The following is a 26,116-nucleotide window of genomic DNA, read 5'->3' on the forward strand; positions in this document are numbered from 1 at the left end:
TTTACCACTAGCTGACTCTTGGATCCTAGAACCTTCTCCAGAGTGGTCCCCACTGACTCTAGGCAGACCCCCAGAGGCAATCCTCATTACTCACGACCTGTGTAGGCTTTCCTGGGACTGGACCCCTTTCGCTCTCCGCTGGTTCTCGGCACACCGGATCCCCCTCAGCTCAACTCAACACTCTCTGGATTCTCAGGCAGCACCCAAGACATCTGCTTCCTCTGACAGGAGGAGACACAGCCGTCCTCTCCCTCCTGGGACTCTGCTTCCCGCTAAAGATAATAAGTCATGCCCTCCCTCAAACTTATACCCACTCCCAGAATCCTCTGTGGCAGAATCTGCCTTCCTGGGTAGTTACAAGCCTGAATGTGTCTCTGATTGGGTTTCCTCCACTGCCCTATGATAAGCCTCTCACAGAGCCAGTGGGGAGACTCCCCTCTCAGTAGACACACCTGGAAGCCATGACAACCTACCTGACAAAAAGAAATCATGGCTCTGCTGTTAGCCAGACAAAGCCCACTATATTTTACTTAGCACCTACCTGTAGGGTGCTACATCTGTATTAAAAAATTAATTAACCACTTCTGGACCGGAAGATTTTCCCCCTTAATGACCAGGCCATATTTTGCGATTCGGCACTGCATTACTTTAACGGACAATTGCGCGGTCGTGTGACGCTGTACCCACATAAAATTGATGTCCTTTTTTTTTCTCCCACAAATAGAGCTTTCTTTTGGTGGTATTTGATCACCTCTGCGATTTTTATTTTTTGCGCTATAAACAAAAAAATAGTGACAATTCTGAAAAAAAAAAAACAATATTTTTCACATTCTGCTATATAACATTCTCAAAAAAAATTAAAAAATCTAAATTTTTTTAACATTTAAGGCCATTTTGTTTTCTGCTACATATTTTTGGTACAAAAAATCGCAATAAGCTTATTTTGAGTGGTTTGCGCAAAAGTTATCGTGTCTACAAACTACAGGAAAGATTTATGACATTTTTTTTTTTTTTTACTAGTAATGGCCGCGATCTGCGATTTTTAGCGGGACCGCGACATTGCGACAGAAAGATCGGACCCCTAACTGACATTTTTGACACTTTTGGGGGGGACCAGTGCCATTACTACAGTAATCAGTGCTAAAAATATGCACTGTTACTGTAATAATGACGCTGGCAGGGAAGGGGTTAACATTGTGGGTGATCAAGGGGTTAAATGTGAGCATAGGGGAGTGATTCTAACTGTGGGGGGGTGTGGCTTGTGAAATGATCGTAGAGACCTGTGATCCTATATAGAAGGGTCACATGGGCTCTGTGATCATTCCAGGGAGAACGGTCAGCTGTGTTTACAACAGCTGACTGTTGTTCTCTCTCAGCGGGGAGCGATGTTTTGCGGCTGAAGCCGCTTCTTCAGGAGTATAGGAACATGAAAGGACCAAAGTCCTGCAAGGACAAAAAATACATAAGACCACAATATACAACCAGTGAAAAAATAAATACTGTATTTTCTGGCGTATAAGACTACTTTTGAACCTCAAAAAAATCCCCCAAAAATGGGAGGTCGTCTTATACACCGAGTATAATATCTCCAAGGTAACCTAAGTATAAATATTACCGGTAGATCATGTAATAGGGGGGTCGTCTTATACGCCCAGTCATCTTATACGCCGGAAAATACGGTACATTTCTTTTGTTACACATTGTTTGATAGCTGTGGAAAATCACAAATGCTCACCCTGGGTAACAATACCACCAGATATCAAATTTAGAAAGGACGCCAATAATACTTTCCCCTGGGGGCGAGTGCGGAAGTAGATACAGTTAGCCAACCTGGGTGGTACAGATAAGGAAATACAAAGATCATAATCATAATCGTGTCGGGTGAGAAAGATGTAGCAGAAGATGATCTAAATATCCTCAGTACATACCACACTAGTATTGCAGACATTAAACCTCATAGTATGTGGATATTGTAGGGAGATAGTCCTAATGCCCACTCAAAAATAGATATGTTAGAAAACTGTCCATGAGGCGAAATAAAAATCTATACAGATTTATAAAAAGAATGTATATTACTGAAAGCATCTTATAGCTTGGAAAAGGCAACAAGCTAGCTTCTACATGTCAAAAAAGGAAAAGACTTGCTCATTTATAAAAAGGGAGTATATATTAACAAGGGCATGTTGTAGCCTATATTAAATGGCAGGCGGACGTGTACATACCAAAAGAGCATGCACCGAGTGTATCAGATCAAACAGAAAGGCCTTTAATATTTGGACACTGATGATAATGTTATTGTACTTAATCACAATAGTGTCACATTGCTAAAGAGATCGGTCATTTGGACATTGCTTATAAGTTGTTTATGTGTGCCTAAAACAGACAAAATTGAGAACCGAACAGTCCTCCTTTCACAATTATCACATTTAATTCATAGAAAAGCTTTGTAGGTAATCCTTTCATTAATACCAGGTGGATTGATTGCATTTTTTCGTTCAATCCAAAATGTCTCTCTTTGGAGGATACATTTGTCCCAATCACCACCTCGAGGGTCCAGGGGGACGACTTCAAGTACAAAAAACGGTATTACTGAATTGTCAAATCTGTGATGCAATCCTATGTGTCTGGTAACCATGGTAAGAATCGTTTCTCCACCTGAATAGTATATATAGTCCCCTATCCTCTGGCCAAAATGATGTATCGTCTTTCCAACTTAGAAAACTTTACATTGACAAATCACTAAATATATCACTCCTTGGGTAGCACAGTCTACATAATGTCACGACCTGTGCCATTCACCATTGGACAGGCGAATGCCTGTACGTTCTGTCACCCACAGACAACGTGCACAATTACCACACCTATAATGGTCTACTGGTCTACACTAGTTTGATGGTGACTCATAGTGAGACAGTCCCATAACAAAGTTTTTTGTCTAAATACCAATTCAGGCGTTGGCCTAACATATTTCAAAATCATATACTCATTTGTCAACAGATGCCAATGTTTGGCAAGGGTTGAACGTAATTGTTGTTCATGTGCTGAAAACCTTGTAATAGGCTTAACTGTACCTATATCTTTTTTAGTAAGAGCTTTATATAATAAAGATGTTCTAGATTGTTTGTTTGTTTTTTGTTTTTTTGCTCTTTAAGAGCCGGTTCACACTGAGGCGACATGACTCCTTACTACTTGGGGGCGACTTGTGCATTACATTGCACTACGACTTCGGAGCGACTTGCAGGGACTTCACATGATGGAAGTCTATGCAAGTCGCTCCGAGGTCGCCCCAAAATAGTACAGGACCCTTTTTCTAAGTCGGAGCGACTTGCGTCACTCCTATTAGAACGGGTCCTGTAGCGGTCAATGGACCGCGAGGGAGCGAGACTTGTCAGGCTGACAAGTCGCCTGACAAGTCGCGCTAGTGCGAACCGGCTCTTAAAGGCTTTTTTTTTTTTTTTTTTAGTGGAGCGAGAATAGCCCCGATCAAGTAGATTTGATTGTAGATTGTCTGCTTGTGTTTTGAAATCTAATTCTGATGTGCAATTCCTCTGTATTCTTAATTAAGGAGCATATGGGATGCTTCTAACCAGGGGGGCGGGTATCTATACGACTTTAGATGTCATATAGATACCAGATGCCATTTAGCATGTGGTGGGAGCTTTAGTTTGTCCACTCTCCCAAACAAAAGACTAGTTTGGAGTGATGGACTGACAGTGCTAGCATACCCCTTTACCCCAACTCTTTGGGTCAAGCAGAGATGAAATATGGATAATGTAATATACTTTATGAACATTATTTTGTCATTGGCATACATCATAAACAGTTGGAAGACAGAGTAAGGACAACAATCCTAAATGTGCATTTTTTTGTCATATCTTTACTTTTTTATCTTTTTTGTCAAAATGTCGCAGTCCCACTAAAAATCGATGATCGCCGCCATTACTAGTAAAAAAAAAAATGACATAAATCTTTCCCCTAATTTGTACACATGATAACTTTTGCGCAAACCGATCAAAATAGGCTTATTGGGATTTTTTTTTTTACCAAAAATATGTAGTAGAATACAAATTGGCCTAGAATGATGAAAAAATTTGACTTTTAATTTTTTTTTTTATTGGGAATGTTATATAGCAAAATGTTGAGTGGGTAAAACCTTTCGGTCCAGAAGTGGTTAAATAAAAAATGTAAACTGTTTTTAAATCTTCCTACTTTTAAAGCTAATAGGCTTCTCTTAGACAATCATCAATAACAGAAGAGCATTTTCAGATCTTTACTGTTTTTCTTTTTAATACATGTCTCAAAACGTTATAGGTGTGCAGAATATATTTATTGGTTTATTCAGGTAAATATAAACACAGTTTTTTTTTTTTTTTTAACTTTTAGGCATCAGCTCTGTCAGAAAAATCCTGTGATCCAAAATCTCCATTTCCAAAACATCCTGGGGTCACTAGTTGTTGCGTTCACAAGGGTCTCGAACGAAAATTGTGTTTAGCTGATTTAAAGCAACCTCCAAAGGAATTCCCAACTTATTTGGAACCATCAAATGAAGAACTGTGTACTGCCTTTAAGACTAATCCTCAGTTATTTTCTGTTAAGTAAGTATAAAAACAACTTCTTTATATGTGACAAATGATGGTCATGCAGTTCAAAAAAACTTTTTTTTCTTCTCCCTATATGAACTGTGTTCCCAGAAAACATGCTGAGATGTTCAACAATTTGTTCACCTATCTGATCAAATGGCCTCAGTTTCTCTACTGGTTACTACAAAAGTCTATGAATAGGGCTCATTCAGAGAATAACTCTTTGCAGACACAGTTAATGGTTGTTAGCACCCGCTTAATAGCAATGGTATCTATTTTATGAGTTAAAGTTTTCATTTACCTCTTTAGGCTAAAGTGGTTGTAAAGGTAGAAGGTGCTTTCTAGGTATTAAGGTAAAAAACCTTCTGTATGCAGCTCTCCCCCCACCCCAGCCCATAGGTGTAACTAGAACCTTCAGAGCCCCGATAAAAGAAACCATGAAGAACCCCCCTGACCCTGTCCCAGTGCCCTTTTCGCTGACCCAGGGCCCTTTACTGCCATCGTGGGGTCATTTATTGCGAGCCCACAGCCTGATACTTTCACGTGTTCTGGAGCGAGACTCCTTCCTGCAGAGTTGCCAACCCTTCCAAAAAAATTTCAGGGACACCTTTTTTTTCCTATGTGTTCAACCAGCCATTGTAGGCAGAGAATGATCCGCCAGATGAATAGCGAGAAAAGATGCCTATAGTTTTTAGTGAACAGGATTGGATCGGATGAGGGGGTGTGAGCTTGACACCCACCACTCCATAGAGAGCTATGGAGGGACCGATCGGGTCCACCTGAAAAACTGACAGGCAGACCCAATCAGTCTGACAGTGTGAAAGGGACCAAACACATCTGTGCTCTGTACCCACTTGATGTGCACCTCCAACCCCCAGCACATCTCTGTACCCCCCCTCCCCCCATGCAGCCTGTCCCCCTGCATCTCTGGCTGTCAGTTTACTAAGCATTGGAGGGGGGGGGTGATCATCAGCTCTGTGGTGCCTGTGGGATCTCCATCGGGCTAGCGGTTCACTTCCCTGTGTACAGTGGAGAGGGAAGGGGCTTCTGACCCAGGCAGGTATCAGTTTCAGTGTACAAGTGAGTCACTCTGCCTGTACACTGAAGAGTGAAGCTGATACCTGCCCGGGTCAGAGGCGCCTCCCCTCTCCACTGTACACAGGGAAGTGAACTACCAGGCAAAGGGAGATCCCATGGGCACCACAGAGCTGTCAATCTCCTCCCTCCAATGCTTAGCGAACTGACAGCTAGAGGTGCAGGGGGAGATGCCAGGTCTTGGGGACCCCTCCCCCCACAGTGGCGGAACGCCAGGGCCCAGTCGCAAGTGCACCACTAAGGCACCCTTTGAACAATCTCAGCTATATGATTGCATACACAATCATAAAGATTGTATAAGCGATTATAGTGTAACAAAATATGGTGAGACTGCACTGCTATACTGTATATATACCTATATATATTTTTTTTATTGCATACTGTCACCAAAGTAGGTGCAGTATCACTATGGTGACACTGTACTGCTGTGGCATGATCATGTACAATGGCTGGCTGCTCTGATATTACTGTATGTCAGTGTCACCAGCCATTGTCTGATCACCACCACAGAAATATAATGTCACCAGACCACCACCGCACCTGTCACAGTATTCCTAATCACCACCACACCAGTCACAGTATCCCTGATCACCGCTACACCAGTCACAGTGTCCCTAATTACCGCCACCCTAGTCACAATGCCCCTAATCACCAACACACCAGTCACAGTGTCCCTGATCACCACCACACCAGTCCCAGTGTTGCCAGACCAGTGTAGCTAGAAACAGTTTTTTTGAGTGTTGCCACACCAGACCAGTGCAGCCAGCAACAGTTTTTGCCACACCAGTTACAGTGTCATCAGATCAGTGTAAGCAAGCAACATTGTTCCTTATCACCACCACACCAGTCGCAGTGTCATCATACAAGTGTAAGCCAGCAACTGTGTCTCTAAATGTTGCCACACTAGTCCCAGTGTCACCAGACTAGTGTATATCAACAACAGGTTCCTTATCCCCACCACACCAGTTGCAGTGTCATCAGACAGGTGTAAGCCAGCAACGGTGTCACTGATTGTTGCCACATCATTCCTAGTGTCACCAGACCAGTGTAAGCCAGCATCAGTGTTCCTGATTGCAGCCACATTAGTCCCCTGTGTCACCAGCCAAGTGTAAGGCAGCAAAAGTGTTCTTGATTGACACCATACCAGTCCCAGTGCCCCCATACCAGTGCAGCCAGCAGCAGTGTTCCTGATCACTGCCACACCAGTGCAGTTTTGCACCTGCCTGCCACTAATCTGATCCTGGGCTGTTTATTGACCACATTTCTGCTTGCAGCCTGGACCAATCCATTGCCTGTTTGCTGAACATGTCTCTGCCAGCCACCTGAACTGACCCATCTGTATGTCTGAATGACTATGTTCCCGCAAGACACCAGTCCCAGCCATCCCCTGCAGACAGCTGCACTCCTGAAACCACAGGTTTTGCTCTTCCTTTCTTCAGCCTCCTGTACTTTCTGGCAAGTAAATATGACATTCCCGGGGCATCCACATACCTATAGACCTATATACCTATATATAAAGAGGCGGCCATTACAGTACATTGCCTTTGATACAATTAGTTGATTTGTGTGATAAACAAGATAAAATGTCTGCTACATAATCAGTCCAAATAATGAAAAAGTCTCACATGTGTGGTGTTGCTATACTCAGGAGGAGTAGTAGAATGTGTTTTGGGTTGTAAACCTAAGTACACCCGTGCTCTGTGTGAAACATATATTTTTAAATTGACAACTTTATGCAAAAAAAAATAATAATAATAATTTTCCTTTTGTATTTCCCAAAAACTTGTGGCAAAAAATGAAGTCTTCAAAAGATTTAACATGCCTCTTAAAAAATACCTTGGGGTGTTTACTTTCCGAAATGTGGTAATTTGCTGTGTTTCTATTATTTTGGTGCTCCAGGGCCTCCAAAAATAGGTAGTCAGGAAATGAGATGTGTCATTTATGTCACTAGAAATTGGATTTAGGGTCCCTCTGTGGCTAGGTTGTGAAAAAGTCTCACACAACAGAATGTGTTTTTGATACGGTTTGATAGGTTTTGTAATTGTAAGTATGCCTATGCTATGTGTTAGAAATCTCGTATCATAGACAACTGTGTGTAAAAAAGAAAAAATACATTTTCATTTTCTTTCCTGCATTTCCCCCCCCCAAAAAAATCAATTTTCAAAAGTCTTACTATGCCTCTCAGAAAATACCTTGGTGTGTTTGTTTTCCAAAATATCATCATTTTGTGGGTGTTTCCACTGTACTGGTGCTTCAGGGCCTCCAAAATGTGATAGGTATTCAGGAAATTAGGCACACGATTTAAGCTTCTTGAAAGCCTAAAGGTGCTCCTTGGATCTTGTGCCCTTCTATACATCAAAGCTGTGAAAATGTCCCACACACGTGGTAGCAAAGGACAATGTTCTGGTTCTCACCCAAGCACGCCTCCATCCCAAAATACATATAGACAAAGAGAAATTGGCCCACGGGACTTTGTGTGAGGTGGGTGCAAGTGGCTGGAAATCAATGGAATGCACAGTGGATGCAAAGAACAATGCATAATTTATTGCATAATATAAATACAAGTAATAGCATGTACTCAAATAGCACATGACATAGCTCAATGCTACAGTATAAGAGTATACAACATACACAGTATTACATCACATGTAGGCAAACATCTTGGTGTAACCGCTTGACTTTCATAATGGCCTGAGTAGTATACATAAGAGAAATCCATATTGATACAGTAAATATCATAACGAACTGACGCGTTTCGGGAGCAGTATCTCCCTTCTTCAGAGATCAGTAAATTCACAGTATATCTGCAGAAAAAATGTATTGGATTGAAATAAAAGATAAAAAATGCTGAAAAAATTGAGTAAAAAAAGATTCAATGAAATAATAAAGGCTTAAAGGAGTATGAGATTACTCACAGATTGATACAAAAAACTCAATGGAGAGAATGGACTCCCGTGCGAGGGCGGTGGACAATGTCTGACCCGGGAGCTGAAGGGTCCCGAAGGGATGGCAGCCAGAGAAGGGGGGGTCCATGGCAGGTGGGTGGTGAATGTGAGGTAAAAAGATGCACCTTCCACATCTGTTGTATATATAAATGAAAATGAGAGTATAACATGGTGTTACCAATGTTAGTGGACATATATAGATATGAATTGAATAAGAAGGGCTCGTGTAGTGCCAGTGAAGGTCACCCAATTCAAGGAGAGGAGTGAGTGAAAGGGAAATTGCAAGGTGACTGAAGCATCAGGTAGCTGAATGAGATGAAAAAGGATAATCAATATCCCCCACGTGGTCAGTGATGCCTCGGCCTCCTGACCCGCCATTACCCACCGCATGACGCTAGGGTCCTAGGCTGGCAGCTAGCTTTCGGGACAACATGGTCTTCAATTTCTTTTGGCATTCATTTTCCTGGTACGTCACTTTCCCTCCCTCTATCTTTTCACCATGGTTATTCTTTACATCCACGGCAATTTGCCCTGTTACACCACTATTGATTATCCTTTTTCATCTCATTCAGCTACCTGATGCTTCAGTCACCTTGCAATTTCCCTTTCACTCACTCCTCTCCTTGAATTGGGTGACCTTCACTGGCACTACACGAGCCCTTCTTATTCAATTCATATCTATATATGTCCACTAACATTGGTAACACCATGTTATACTCTCATTTTCATTTATATATACAACAGAAGTGGAAGGTGCATCTTTTTACCTCACATTCACCACCCACCTGCCATGGACCCCCCCCTTCTCTGGCTGCCATCCCTTCGGGACCCTTCAACTCCCTGGTCAGACATGGTCCACCGCCCTCGCACGGGAGTCCATTCTCTCCATTGAGTTTTTTGTATCAATCTGTGAGTAATCTCATACTCCTTTAAGCCTTTATTATTTCATTGAATCTTTTTTTACTCCATTTTTTCAGCATTTTTTATCTTTTATTTCAATCCAATACATTTTTTCTGCAGATATACTGTGAATTTACTGATCTCTGAAGAAGGGAGATACTGCTCCCGAAACGCGTCAGTTCGTTATGATATTTACTGTATCAATATGGATTTCTCTTATGTATACTACTCAGGCCATTATGAAAGTCAAGCGGTTACACCAAGATGTTTGCCTACATGTGATGTAATACTGTGTATGTTGTATACTCTTATACTGTAGCATTGAGCTATGTCATGTGCTATTTGAGTACATGCTATTACTTGTATTTATATTATGCAATAAATTATGCATTGTTCTTTGCATCCACTGTGCATTCCATTGATTTCCAGCCACTAGCACCCACCTCACACAAAGTCCCGTGGGCCAATTTCGCTTTGTCCACACATGTGGTATCACCATATTTGGGAGGAGTAGCAGAATGTTTCAGGGTGTAATTGTAAGTATGTCTATTCTGTGTGTGAGAAATAACTTGTTAACATTTCATGAAGAAAAAAAACAAATTTTATTTAATTTGTTAATTTAAAAAAAAATGGTGGGAAAAAAATTACAACTTCAAAAAAACTCACTATTCCTCTTGCTAAATACATTGGGCTGTCTATATTCCAAAAAGGGGTAATTTGGGGATATTTGTACTGTTTTTGAATTTTAGGGCCTCGAGAAATAAGATAGGCAGTCAGTACATCAGGACTGATCAATTTTTGAATATACAGTATCATGGGCATCCGCAGAACTTTTTTCAGGGGGGGGACGTAACTTTAAGGTCACCCATGCTCCACACCTTTTTGACAATGTCATGAAGGGGAGGGGCTTAGTCATTATCACATAATGCACAGGCAACCAAAGGTTTGAGAAACTTGATGCAAAAGCTTAATAGAAGAATCAAGCTGCCATAATCTGTTCACACTATTGACACTATTGAATGCACGCTGAATGTTCGCAGATCTCCCTTCCCCTTATCTGTTGGTAGCTGCCATGCCAGTCCCTGGTCTGCCAATGGGTGATTGGAGCCCAGGAAACATGGCTGAGGTGTGTGTGTGTGTGGAGAGGAGGTGGCCGGCACTAACAGGAGGTGTGTGGAAGCGATCTGGTGTCTACACTGCTAATGGTCTGTTTCCATATGACAGACAACACTTGGCTTGTCAGGTTTATACACAGTAAGTGAGATGCTTTCTTTTAGGCCTTGTATTCATTTACGTTTTCAGAGCAGTAAAATTGCATGACTGAGCCACGTTGACCAGAACTTTACCAGACATTGGGCCTGTGTGTAAAACCCCCTGGCACCACAGTTGTACTATGTATGACAGTGGCAGTACCTTTGCAGCTTAAAGGGGAATGGTTGGGTGGAGGTAAAGTTGGCTCAGCCATGCATTTTTACTGCTCTGAAAACAAATGAAAACAAGGCCTAAAAGAAAGCATCTCACTTACTGTGTATAAACCTGACAAGCCAAGTGTTGCCTGTCATATGGAAACAATCCATTAGCAGTGTAGCCACCAGATCACTTCCACACACCCCTGTTAGTGCCGACTACCCCCCCCCCCCACACACACACACGCACCGGTACTCAGCCATGTTTCCTGGGCTCCATGCACCCATTGGCAGACCTGGGACTGGCATGGCAGGTGCCAACAGGTGGAGGGAAGGGAGATGAGCGAATGCCCATTTGCTGATCTCCCCTTACTGTTTGATGACATATCGCCAAAAGTAGTACAGAAACTACTTTTAAGAATCGGGGTGGCACCGCAAAGTCGGTGTCGCACTGATTCGGCCGATTCCATTGCTGGCAATTGCCTCCAAATTAACATGCAATTTGACATGTCAAATCGCATGTCAAATCAGACCAATGTGAACGTAGGCTGAGGCCGGGATGGGGCAGCAAATGTGCAAGTGCAGTGTTGAGAGCAGACAAGCAAAGTCTCTCCTCCTGCCTCTGGTGCATGAGCACCAATATCCCTAGGATTATATCCTTCTAATCAAAATCCATGTCATGTCATTTCTGTGCCCCACCACTGACCTTTGCCCCTGTGCTCCAGTGCTGCCTCTGGCCTGGTGCAGCATGCATAACCCACTAATAATAACATCCGTCCTTCTCTTGAATCCCTTCAAATCTACATCCTGAAAATACAAAGCAAAAGAAGGGCGCACCAGCCTAGCGCATTATCCTCAGCAAGTTTATTTGGATAAAATTGTTTAAAATCAAATACTCACAAACAAACATGAAGTTCAGGCACATCAATTCCATACACCTGCCTCCTACCAGAGGATCAACGTCTTTACTGGAAGCAGGGGGCTGACGCGTTTCGAGGTCGTGCCTCTTCCTCAGAATCCTGTTCCACTGCCCCTGACTGTGTCTTATCATGCCATTAGCAGATCAATTAGTTCTTCTTCTCACTCACTTTTCACAGTCACCGCCTCTGGTGTGTCCCGACGACTCTCTCCTCCACCAGGCTCCTCTCCTCCACAAGCCGCAGCTCCTCCCCTCCTGACTGATGTCAGCAGGGGATCATCGATCTGGCCCCCCCTCTGCATCTGTCGGAAGGAGAGAGGAGAGGGAGAGCAGGGAGCAGGGCGGCAATCTGCTCACATAGCTTGACATACCAGACATTCCCTTGCCCCCCAAGTACAGTATGTACTATAGTTTGCAGATTCTATAACATTCAACGCAAATACACCTACCATATTTTCCGTCGTATAAGAAGACTTTTGAACCTCAAAAAAATCCCCCAAAAATGGGGTGGGGGGGGGGGGTTGTCTTCTACGCCGAGTAAAAAATTCCCAAAGATAATTAAGTAAGGGTAGTTTATGAAAGTCCTGGCTGTCTGTGCCCTATTCATCAGCAAGTTACCGTAAGTACCGTAAATGTATTCTCTTATAATATGTATATATATATATATATTCTCTTATAATATGTATAATCTTCTCAAGGCGCTGGCTGTGCAGGAATCCTGTACCGGTATACTGTACCGTAGCTTCGGCTATGTAGTATACTGTGCTGAGCCAATCACGGTGAGCGATGTACTCTGTTATTGAATGCACAGCCTGCTCGTATTGGCGGAGTCAGAGAGGCGAGATGATGTTACTCTCTCTGACTCCGCCAATCCGAGCAGGCTTTGCATTCAATAGTAGAATACATCGCTCACCGTGGTTGGCTCAGCGCGGTATACTGTATGTAGCCGAAGCTATGGTATATACGGTGTACCGGTACAGGATTCCCACTCAGCCAGCGCCTTGAGAGATTATACATCTACCGGTAATACTTACTTACAATACCTTGGAGATTTATGAGAGAATACATTTATGGTACTTACGGTACCTTGCAGATGAATAGGACACAGACAGTCAGCGCTTTCATAGATTACACTTACTTAATTACCTTTGGGATTTTTATACTCGGTGTATATGGTATATGGTGTTGTCTTGCTTTGCTTTGGAAGGGGGGTAGTCTTATATGGTGAGTATAACCCAAAACCTATGTTTTAACTTGAAAAGTAGGGGGGTCGTCTTATACGCTGGAAAATACGATATTTGTTTTTTTTTTTCCACCAAAGAAAGGAAGCAGAATACATGTTTGTATAAATTGGTGAAGAAAGCTTTTTTATTTGCAAGGTTTTATAAGAGAAACTAAGAAAATGTGTTTTCAAAATGGTTGGTCTGTTTTCTTTTATATACCAAAATATAAAAACCTCAGTGATAATTGATTAAGTAATTGTCATTCAAAATGTGACAATGCTAAAAACTGAAAATAGCCTGGACTGAAAGGAGGTAAAACAGTTTAGGTTTGAAGTGGTTAAAGTTGAACCTTAGCTAACACTTTTAAACACTTTTTTGGTCTTTACAGGATAAAGGATTTATACCAATTAATAAAAGTTGACCACCGTAACCACAATTTTCAGTGTTAAATGGTTTGTCGTGACATTCTAATTACCATTTTTGCTGGACAGTTTGGTCTGTTAAAGGAAGTTTAGAAATAACAGACTCATTATGTAGGGTAATAAGCTTGATAAAATCAAAATTGGTACAATTCAATGTCTACCTGCAACTCAATTTAACACACTTCTTAGATATACCAAGGGACTTGGTGCATTATATTTCCACACTAGCTGCAACACTGAAAACATTACTTGTCAAGAAAATGATTTGATCAAAAACATCTTAAAATGTTCGACTTGTCCAAATGAATGGAGATGAAACACCTTGGAGCATATCTCATGCAAAAATAAAGAAAACTTTTTTATGCTTTCAGAGTTATAAGCCACATAGAAATAATTATGCAGCAAAATGGTCAGGCATATTTCTCAATAACAAATATTATTTTTTTTTTTATTTCTTGTAAATCTACTCTGTTCTGTTGTATTTCTTGGTATCATTCGAAGTAAAACTGCCCCTGCCTATACAGCTGGGACCCAGGCCTTTGTGAGTCTCGATTCGGATCAGAGATATGTTATTGCTCTACACTTTTTCTTTTAAGCTGTGATGCAGAGCATTTGGACATATTGTACATTCTACTTATAAAACAGAACAGTAATGCTATTATTCAATTATCTCAATTAGCACATGTGAAAATCCTAACACAGAACTTGTAGTAACTTTTTGAACAGCATTGAGGCAGCATTCAAAAAATCTCCATACTACAAATGAGAATAGTGCTTTTTTGCTTAAAGTTGAAGTTTCATTTTTCCCATATTTTGCCTTGCCTGTTTCTTTCCTCCCCATCTCTTAAAAATGCTAGTAAAATATTTTAATAAAACCTTTCTGTTTTCACTATATACCTGTAGTGCTACCTTTGTAGGAGCTGCTGATTTTACTGGTTCTTCCCCAAATGGTACAGGGGCCACCATCCGCCCAAGAAACAAACAATTTACTCAAGGTCCAATAAACAGTCTAAGGGTTGTCTTTTTAAATTATTGCTTATAAAAATTGTAACAGGAGAGGGCTTTGGGACATGGGATAATCCAAAAACAATTTCTCCTCAAGCAACTGTGATTATTGGACAGTTTAGGACCTCACAGCTAGGGAACATGAGGCACATCTCCCTGGCATCTAGTTACACTGCACTACTACACAGCTATTGGTACACAGTGTGATCCCAGGAACACATAGTTATATAGTTGCATAGTTAGTCAGGTTGAAAAAAGACACAAGTCCATCTGGCTCAACCAATAAAAAACAAAATAAAAAAACAAAGAAAACCCAACCATACTTTCCCATATACACAATCCTATACCCGCAGTTGATCTCGAGGAAGGTGAAAAAACCCCATCAAAGCATGATCCAATTTGCTATAGCAGGGGGAAAAAATCCTTCCTGATCCCCCCCCCCCCCCGAGAGGCAATCAGATATTCCCTGGATCAACTTTACCTATAAATATTAGTACCCATTTATATTATGTACACCCAGGAAAAAATCTATTCCTTTTTTAAAGAAATCTAATTAGCTAGCCAGAACCACCTCTAGAGTGAGTTTATTCCACATTTTCACAGCTCTTACGGTGAAGAAACCTTTCCGTATTTGGAGACTAAATCTATTTTCCTCTGACGTAAAGAGTGCCCCCTTGTCCTCTGTGTTGACCTTAAAATGAACAACTCAACACCAAGTTCACTATATGGACCCCTTATGTATTTATACATGTTGATTATATCCTCAAGAGAGAATAAATTAAGTTCCTCTAATCTTTCCTCATAGCTGAGCTCCTCCATGCCTCTTATCAGTTTGGTTGCCCTTCTCTGCACTTTCTCCAGTTCCCCGATATCCTTCTTAAGAACTGGTTCCCAAAACTGAACTGCATATTCCAGATGAGGTCTTACTAATGATTTGTACAGGGGCAAAAATGATATCTCTCTCTCTAGAGTCCATGCCTCTGTTAATGCAAGAAAGGACTTTGCTTGCTTTAGAAACCACAGCTTAGCATTGCATGCTATTATTAAGCTTAGGATCTACCAGAACACCCAGATACTTCTCTGCTATGGATTCCCCCAGTTCTACTCCCCCTAGTATGTATGATGCATGCTTATTCTTCACCCCCAAGTGCATAACTTTACATTTATCAACATTAAACCTCATTTGCCACACAATGGACCAATGAAACAGTGCATTGAGGTCAGCTTGTAAGTTGGAGACATCCTGTAAGGAAGTTATTCCACTGCAAAGCTTGGTGTCATCTGCAAAGACTGAAATGGTACGTTTAATCCCAGACCCTATATCATTTATAAAGATATTAAAACGTAAGGGTCCCAACACTGAACCTTGGGGTACACCACTGATAACCTTAGACCATTCAGAGTAAGAATAATTAACCACTACTCTCTCAATTCTATCTTTTAGCCAATTTCCTATACATTTGAAAATGGATCTTTCCAAACCTGTAGACTTTACCTTACACATTAGCCATGTATGGGGAACTGTGTTAAACGCTTTTGCAAAATCCAAGTATAGTACGTCCACAGCCATCCCCCGTCCAAGGTTTTACTTACCTCCTCATAAAAAGAAATCAGATTTGTTTGACAACTTCTGTCTTTCATGAATCCATGCTGCCTGTTGCTTAAAGTATTTTTTTCCAGCAAGAACTCATGTGGTCTTTTATTAAACTCTCCAGTATCTTCCCGACTATAGACATTAAACGAACAGGTCTATAGTTACTTGGCAAAGACTTTAAATTTTAAATATAAGCACCACATTGGCTCTACTCCAATCCAGCGGTACATTTCCAGTCCTCAATGAGTCCCGAAAAATTAGAAACAAAGGCTTTGAAGTTACAGCGCTCAATTATTTTAGGATGCGTGGGTGGATGCCATCTGGTCCAGGCACTTTATCCACCCTTATCCTGTCTAAATATTTCTGGACCATATCACTTTTGAGTCATTGTGGATCATTTGGGGCTGTGTCAATACCATCCTTATTATGGTCATGAACTCCCCCATGCTCCTATACACAGAGCTGAAGAAAGTATTTAAAAAATGTGCCTTCTCTTTGTCCCCAGTCACCCACTCCTGATTATTTTGTAAAGGGCCTACATGCTCAGACCTAACCTTTTTTACTATTAATATATTTGAAGAATGTTTTGGGGTTTGTCCTACTATCTTTTGCAATCTGTCGTTCATTTTAAATTTTTGCATCCTTGATTTCCTTTTTTTTCTATTCTGTTATATTCTTTGTAACAATTAAACAATGATAGTGTTCCTTCATTTTTATATTTTTTAAAAGCTCTTTTCTTTTAACTTTGGCCGTGAGCCACATAGGTTTTATTTTTAGCCTTTTAAACTTACCCATGGGAATATATGTTGCAGTGAGTTTGCATAAAGTCTTTTTGAAGAATTCCCATTTCTGTTCTGTGCTCATCGATGCCAATATTCCCTCCCAGTCAAAATCCTGGAGAGTAGCCCTCATCCTTGGAAAATTTGCTCTCTTAAAGTTAAGTGTTTTTATATTGACTGTATGCTTTTTTTGCTTACAGCTAACATTAAATGAAATCATAATATGGTCACTGCTACCCAGATGTTCTTTTATATGAACATTGTTAATAAGCTCTGCATGGCTTGAGATTACCAGGTCCAACAGAGCATCGTTTCTAGTGGGGGCCTCAATAAACTGCACCATAAAATTGTCTTGTAATAGGTTTAAAAATATTTGCCCTTTAACTATTCCAGCAGTGCCATTACTCCAGTCAATGTCGGGGTAGTTAAAACCCCCCATTATTATCACTGGCCTTTGCAGCCATTTTTATCTATGCCAGGAGCTGAGTCTCCACCTCCTCATTAATACTGGGAGGTCTAGAACAAACTCCAATGATAATCTTTGTGTTACGCACACCCATGTACATTTCCCCCATACTGCTTCAGACTCTCATTAACACTCTCCATCAACTAGGTCCTCTTTCACACTTACTTTGAGATCACTTCGCACATAGAGACAGACACCACCACCTCTCTGTTTTTCTTTGTCATTCCGAAAGAGAGCATAGCCAGGAATATTAATAGCCCAGTCATGTGAAGAATGAAGCCAAGATTCATTAATACCGATTAAATCATAGTTCTCCTGCACCAGAGCTTCCAACTCACCTATTTTGCTTGGCAGACTTCGGCATTGGTGAACAAACACTTGAATTCATTGTCACATTTTGCACACCTATTTTGCATATGTTTTATCTTGGTACAAACAGTACCATTTCCAATGGTTGTTTGTAACATGGGAACCTTCTTATTGTAACGCTCCTGCGTTTTACGTATGATGTGGATTTTCAGCTGCAGAAATATTCCACTTCAGTAGTCATGTAGAGAAACGCTGAGACACCAATCCCAACTCTCAATGACTCAGCATGTGTGGATGATCTCAATTCAGCAAGTAAATACACACACTCAATAAGATGTTTCCTAGAGTGACTTATGTATATAGTAACACAGTGATGATAGGCTGAAGAGACAGGTTGGGTAGAGATGGTAGATGACAGACACTTGAAAGGAAATGTTCTTGAAAGTAAGATAGTAGCAGATGGGATGCAGATAGGTTTAGCAATCATGTATGGTAGCAGATGACAGAGTAGCAGGTGGACATGCAAGAGAGATCAACCCAGTGCAAGAACAGGTGGTAGTAGGCTCAAGAGCTAGCAATCTTAGATAATGCAGATGTAGTAATAGTCCTTAGTATGCAGAGCTACATAGTGTAAGCTTTAGTATAAAGGTTATAGAGGTTTCCCCTGTGGGGTACTTATCACTATTAGCAATGTAGCAGAGGAGAGGTTCGGCAAGAGCGGATGATCCGGTAGCGGGATACAGGGATCAGCGCAGCGTGGTTCCGACAGCGAGGTATGCTTGCAAGCATGAGAGCTTCAAGACAGGTTAGCATTAAGGCACAAAGCAGTTTGAACGAACACATGTGAGTGAGAGCCGGCGATCTAAATAGCCATCCAGTCCGGCGCTCAGTGATGACAGCATCAGTCTTAAAGGTGTATGCGCACCTTACCAAAAGAGAATGGTGGGGCGCATACACTTATGAAAGAGTAATTAGGGTACCCAAAGGTACCAGAACATTACAGTACCCCCCCCCTTAAGGCCGGCTCCTGAAGGCCTCTGGAGCTGGTTTGTCTGGGTACTTCGCATGAAAATTGCGGATTAATCTAAAGGCATGTATGTCAGAGGTGTTTAGCCAGGTGTCGTCTTGGGGCCCATAGTTCTTCCATCGAACCAAGTACTGAAGTCTTCCTCTGTGGATACGAGAATCCAGAATCTCTTTTATCTCGTATTCTTCTCCACCTTCAACTTGTACAGGAGGAGGAGGTGGGATAGTAGGCCTTATTCCTTGGTCAGGAACATGGGGCTTCAGTAGCGACACATGGAAAATGGGATGTATTTTGAGGTCTATTGGCAATGTAAGCTGTACTGCAGCTTTTCCAATAAGTTTCTTGATTGGGAAAGGTCCCAAGAACAGAGGTCCAAGCTTTTTGCTAGGAATTTTCAGTCTTAAATTTTTTGTTGAGAGCCAAACGAGGTCCCCGATAGCGTACTGAGGAGAAGGTCTTCTGCGATGATCATAGTACTTCTTTTGTTGACTATGAGCGTGTGCAATGGTAGTATTAAGCAAACCCAGAGAGTCCTTTATTTGGGTAAGATAGTCTGAGGCTACTGGGTTATTTGAAGGAAGGATGCGTGGTGGAAGAATAGAGGGATGAAACCCATAGTTCAAGTAGAACGAACTCTGCTTGGTCGTACTGTGAGTTGCGTTGTTGTAGGCAAATTCTGCCAGAGGGAGAAGATCCACCCAATCATCCTGTTGGTAAGAAGTGTAACAACGTAAATATTGCTCGATGCATTGGTTGACTCTTTCAGTCTGTCCGTTGGTCTGCGGATGGTAAGGAGAAGTGAGCTTCCGCTCGATCCGTAGTATGTGACATAGTTCTTGCCAGAATTTGGAAATAAATTGTGATCCACGGTCAGACAGATGAGTTTTTGGGATACCATGTAACTTAAAGACATATTTCATCAGGAGTTCTGCCGTTTGTTTGGACGAAGGTAGTCTGCGAATAGCAATGAAATGTGCCATTTTTGTCAGATGGTCCACTGACACTAAGATGGTATTAAATCCTTTGGAAGGAGGCAATTCCACTATAAAGTCCAAGGACACAACTTCCCATGGAGTTTGGGGTATTGGTAGACTGCATAGTAGACCGGATGGTCTCGTAGTGTCAATTTTGGACCTGGCACAGACATTGCATGAAGAGACAAATTTTTGTATAGATGTCAGGCCACCAGAATTGCCTGGTAATCAGATTAAGAGTCTTTGTCATACCCATATGTCCTGCCATAGGCACATCATGCGATAATTCCAAGATCTTGGTGCGTATGGTAGGTGGTATGTAAAGTTTGTCGTTGTAGTAGAGGAAGCCTTCTGCATCAGTATTTAGTTGTGGTGGGGGTGTATCCAAACTTATACCATGCAAAACCTCTTCCTTCAAGGAACGGACAACTCCAATAATGCGTTTGTGAGGTATTATAGGAACGGAAGGGATTTCGAAGTAGTTTTCTTCAGTTAGTCGTGATAGTGCATCCGCCTTTTTGTTCTTATCTGCAGGTGTGTAGGTCACTAGGAAGTTAAACCTTAGAAAGAATAGTGACCATCGTACCTGTCGGTGCGAGAGAGTTTTGTTAGTCTGAAGATATTGGAGATTTTTATGGTCCGTGTATATAAGTATTGGTAATTGGGTGCCTTCGAGTAGATGTCGCCAATTCTCCAGAGCCAATTTTATAGCAAGCAGTTCCTTTTCACCCACGGGGTAATTTATCTCTGGACTGCTTAGGGATTTAGAAAAAAAGGCGACTGGATGAAGTGGTGAAGTGTGAGTTGGTCGTTGGGAGAGTATTGCTCCTACTGCCATGTTTGACGCATCTACTTCCAGAATGTATTGGAGGGATGGGTCTGGATGGCGTAGTATGGGAGCAGAAGTAAACCTTGTCTTTAACAGGTGAAAAGCTTTATTTGCTTCATCTGACCATTTGAATGGTTTTTTAATGCTAGTGAGCTGTGTGAGGGGTCTCACAATGGCAGAGAAGTTTCTAATGAACTTCCTGTAGAAATTCGAAAATCCAAGGAATCGCTGTAGCGCCTTGCGTGTGGTTGGTGTAGGCCAATCCTGAATGCAGGAAATCTTACTCGTGTCCATCTCGATTCCTGTTTTGGATATGATGTAGCCTAGAAACAGTACCTCTTCTTTATGAAACAAGCATTTTTTCAGTTTCACATAAAGGTTGTGTGCAAGCAATCTCGATAATACTAGTCTTACATGTCTTATGTGTTCAGACAGGGATCGTGAATATATAAGTATATCGTCCAGATATACCACAACACAGACATCTAGTAAGTCTCTGAAAATATCGTTTATAAATCGTTGAAAAACTGCAGGGGCGTTGCATAGCCCGAATGGCATTACAAGATATTCGAACAATCCGTATCTGGTTCTGAATGCAGTCTTCCACTCGTGTCCATCACGGATTCGAATGAGATTGTATGCTCCTTTCAGGTCCAATTTTGAAAAATAGGTAGCTCCACGCACCTGCTCAATGAGCTCAGGGATAAGCGGTAGAGGATAGCGATCTTTTATTGTAATAGCATTCAATTGCCTATAGTCGATGATAGGCCTGAGACTTGAGTCCTTATTGCGGACAAAAAAGAGTCCTGCTGCTGTGGAAGAAGTGGAAGGTCTAATAAACCTTTTTCCAAATTCTCATCCAAATAGTCTTTGAGATGGGAAAGTTCATCCTGTGAAAGAGGATAAACATGACCGAACGGCAATTTGCTATTTGGGAGTAGATCAATGCTACAATCATAGTCTCGATGGGGAGGTAGTGCTTGAGCATTTTTCTCAAGAAAAACCTCAGAGAGATCCTGATAACATAGTGGTGCAATCTCATCTGTCACCACAGACAGGATCTTCCCGAAAGACGGGAGGTTACACGTACCCTCGCAATAGCAAGAGAGGAAAGTCAGGGTCAGTTCCTTCCAATCTATGGTTGGTTGATGTGTGTGCAACCAGGGAAGTCCCAAAACAATGGGAAAGTGGGGTGAAGGTATTAGATCGAAGGTAGTGGTCTCCATATGAGACCCGTTAGTAGTGACTAGGAGTGCCTGTGTCTGATCAGTGATCGGACCAGAGGATAAAGGAACACCGTTAATAAGACTTACTGAGACAGGTTTAAGTTTAGAAATAATAGGAACTTTATTTAAGGCAGCAAAACGTATGTCAATATAATTTCCACAAGATCCTGTGTCAATCATGGCCTTAGTAGTAATCCTGTTCTGGTCCCACTGTAATGTTAAGCAAACAGAAAGGTAAGGGTTAGTGATTGAAGTTGTCAATCCCCCTAGGAGGACATGTGAACACTCACCCTTCTTTTTGTAGACTAGGGGACAGACGTTTATCTTGTGATCCGGGGATGCACAGTACAAGCAGAGATTACCAGATCGTCTTCTGGCTCTTTCCATAGTTGATAGAGGTGGGCGTATGGTTCCTACCTCCATAGGAATGGGGTCAACGGCCGAGATCCGAGAAGAACTGGATAATGGCATTCCCATTTTCTCAGCCTTTCTTTCTTGTAGTCTTCTATCTATGGTGATACTGAGTTGTATCAATGCATCCAGGGTTTTTGGCAGATCCGCTCGGGCGAGCTCGTCTTTAACGGCCTCTGATAGGCCAAGCCTAAATTGGGATTTCAGAGATGCATCATTCCATTCTGAATCAAGGGTCCATCTCTTGAATTCTGCGACAAAGTCTTCTACAGGTCTCCCACCTTGTTTCAAGGATCTTAATTGAAGATCGGCAGTACTCTGCCTATTGGGATCATCATATAGGCTAGTGAGTTCTGCTAGGAACAAGGCATAGGAGTTGAGAAGCTGGTCGCTTTTCTCAAAAAGAGAGTCTGCCCAGGCCCGAGGATCGCCTGTTAGGTAAGAAATAATAGTACAAACCTTAATGTGATCAGTAAGGTAGGTACGGGGTTTTAGCAAGAAAAGTAACTCGCATGCGTTTTTAAATTCGCGAAATTTTTTGCGATCGCCTGTAAATATCAAAGGAGGATTTATTTTGGGTTCAGGGGACTGAGCAGTGGTAAGTTGTGTCAGTCTAATTACCTGATGCGACAGAGCCTGATTGTCTTCTTTTAATTCAGCAAGTGCGTGTATTAACGCAGTTACTTGCTGTTTTAATTGTGTCATCTGAGTGGTTATTTCTGCTGAATCCATTTGTGGTTCGTTCAATCTGTAACGCTCCTGCGTTTTACGTATGATGTGGATTTTCAGCTGCAGAAATATTCCACTTCAGTAGTCATGTAGAGAAACGCTGAGACACCAATCCCAACTCTCAATGACTCATCATGTGTGGATGATCTCAATTCAGCAAGTAAATACACACACTCAATAAGATGTTTCCTAGAGTGACTTATGTATATAGTAACACAGTGATGATAGGCTGAAGAGACAGGTTGGGTAGAGATGGTAGATGACAGACACTTGAAAGGAAATGTTCTTGAAAGTAAGATAGTAGCAGATGGGGTGCAGATAGGTTTAGCAATCATGTATGGTAGCAGATGACAGAGTAGCAGGTGGACATACAAGAGAGATCAACCCAGTGCAAGAACAGGTGGTAGTAGGCTCAAGAGCTAGCAATCTTAGATAATGCAGATGTAGTAATAGTCCTTAGTATGCAGAGCTACATAGTGTAAGCTTTAGTATAAAGGTTATAGAGGTTTCCCCTGTGGGGTACTTATCACTAATAGCAATGTAGCAGAGGAGAGGTTCGGCAAGAGCGGATGATCCGGTAGCGGGATACAGGGATCAGCGCAGCGTGGTTCCGACAGCGAGGTATGCTTGCAAGCATGAGAGCTTCAAGACAGGTTAGCATCAAGGCACAAAGCAGTTTGAACGAACACATGTGAGTGAGAGCCGGCGATCTAAATAGCCATCCAGTCCGGCGCTCAGTGATGACAGCATCAGTCTTAAAGGTGTATGCGCACCTTACCAAAAGAGAATGGTGGGGCGCATACACTTATGAAAGAGTAATTAGGGTACCCAAAGTTACCAGAACATTACACTTATCCACTGCCATAACTCCCCCCCCCATCTTTCCCCATTCCACCCACCAATAGGGGCTGACCCCTGTCTGACCTGTCTGCCCCATTATAATCAAATTCATCCTCCCCCCTCAATCCTAGTTTAAAAACTCCTCCAGCCTTCCCATAAACCTCTCCCCTAGCACAAAAGACCCCATTCCATTTACGAGCAAACCATCTTTAGCATATGAGTTGCACTCCAGTGAAAAGTGAGCCCAGTGCTCTAAAAACCCAAATCCCTCCTTCTTACGCCAGGTCTTTAGCCATGCATTCAGCTCTCTAATCTCACCCTGTCTTTCCTGTGTTGCTTCATTATGCAATCCAGGTAGATCCTCTCTGGTTGAATGGGGGCAGCAGGGTTCTGTACATATCTTCCTGAAAACATCACAGCACCTTATTCCATTACTTCTCTGAAGAGCCATCAGTCCTGATACATGCAGTTGGCTGACTCTTGGGAGGATATTTGCAAGTATCAAAATACCTTGAAGGGTGGGTGTCAATCTGGAGAAGTGGGCATTCCTAGGCAGGCTGCATTTGCATGAATATATTAACTGAAATCCAATGAATGAAAGGAGGGGGGGGGGGCAAGGACAGTACATTTGGGCAGGAACAGACTAGCTGATGTTGGACATCATACAGCCAAGAAATGATGCTGGCTCTATCTGACCTGCTGAAGCTACCAATGCACACTGTGAGAAGCTCACATTGTGCAGTAAAATCAAGAGTAAAAATGTCATTACAGGAAAACAGTCTGCACAATTGTGCAAGACTGAAGGTAAGGCTCGAGTTCATTTTTAAGAGTGCATTTACATGTGTGAATACACCCAACAATGATTACATGTGAGAACCCCAGCAGTGGATCCTGACAATTAGCTGCGGGAGGCTGCCCCATTCAAAGTAATTGAGGTTGCTGGCTCCCGCAGCTAATTGTGGCCACTCTCAGTCTGCATCCAGGACCAATCACTCTCTTATGATTGCTGCATGAGTGATTAACTGCAGGAGTCGACAGCCTCTCATTGTTTTCAATGGGGCTGCCTACCGCAGCCAATCGCTGGGAGCCTCCACTGGGGTTCCCACATGTAATTGATGTAGGGTGCATTTGCAGGTATGAATGCATCATAATTCACATTTTCCTTTTTTAGCAAATTGCCAGTTTTACCACTATTGCAAGTATTACTTTTGACCTGATAAGCCTGTTACTAGTCTATTTGCATCATGCTGTTTAAAAGATTTGACCATTGATTGTATTTGAAGCTGATTACTGTTAGAAAGACGGTACAGGTCTACCTTGAGTTAAGCACAGTAGAAACACTGAAATAATTATATTACAATCATAGGACAGATAGCCCCAGTTATGCTGCTCTAGGCACATCTGAATGACAATGACCTTTGGTACAGCCTCGTGTCCCCTTGTGTCATGTAATTATTACAGTAGATAGGATTCTCAATTGGAGGCAGTAAATTTGCCTGCTTTGAATGCCAGGTTAGGTTTTACCTTTATAGGTAGGCAGCTATATAGTTAAAGGAGTTGTAAAATCAGAAAGTTTTTTTTATCCTGATGTATTCAATGCATTAGGATAAAAATACTTCTGTGTGTAGCAGCCTCCCCAGCACCCCCTTATACAGTACTTACCTGATCATCATCTCTGTCCAGCAATGTCCATGAGTTCCTCAGCTGATCCGATCCGGGACTCTCCCTCCTGATTGGCTGAAACACAGCAGCAGCACCATTGGCTCCTGAAGCTGTCAATCAAAGTCAGTTAGCCAATCAGAAGACAGAGAGGATGGGGCCGAACAGCAGCTCTGTGTCTGAATGGACACACGGAGCTGCAGCTCTGCTTGGGTGCCCCCATAGCAAGCTGCTTGCTGTGGGGGGCACAGGACAGGAGGAAGGGGCCAGGAGCAGTGAAGAGGGACCCGAGAAGAGGAGGGCTGGGGCTGCCCTGTGCAAATTCACTGCACAGAGGAGGTAAGTATAACATGTTTGTTTTTGTTTTTTGTTTTTAAAATGAGACTTTACAATCACTTTAAACTATAAAGGCAATTCTAACTTCCCTTGAAATTCTCTCCACCCCCTTCCCTCTGCGGTTATTTTGTTTAAAGTCCAACTCTGGGAAACTATAAATTTTTTCCTTGCCACGGGGCTATGCTTTCACTGCAAGGGTTAATTGCTCATTTAATTTTAGGAGACATAGAAAAGCAGATATACTTTCCTGATCCCAACTCCTCCCCACAGCTAAACCAGTTCCTACAATGCCTTCTCCTGTACACTCCACCAGTCTAAGGTCCTGACATACTCAAGACCAGTGAAGGGTCAATAGCCTTACATTGGACATGAGGATGCAGAGGGACAGTCTAATGCTGTAGCGTGGGGGAGCGTTATCTGCTGCAAGACTGGAAGATTGGGT

The 26,116-nt window shown here is 42.1% G+C and overlaps 1 protein-coding gene across 2 annotated transcripts in view; it reads left to right on the plus strand.

The window, feature by feature from the left end:
• Positions 1–26,116, plus strand: part of GC (GC vitamin D binding protein) — a 233,924-nt gene that overhangs the window by 86,669 nt on the left and 121,139 nt on the right. For both annotated transcript variants that reach the window (XM_082243262.1, XM_082243263.1), the window contains exon 4: positions 4,384–4,595. In XM_082243262.1, coding sequence (XP_082099388.1) covers positions 4,384–4,595 — 212 coding nt within the window. The remainder of the gene's footprint in view (positions 1–4,383; positions 4,596–26,116) is intronic.

Source organism: Pelophylax lessonae, assembly GCF_965119305.1.
Source record: "Pelophylax lessonae genome assembly, chromosome: 1".
Classification (NCBI taxonomy): Eukaryota; Metazoa; Chordata; class Amphibia; order Anura; family Ranidae; genus Pelophylax; species Pelophylax lessonae.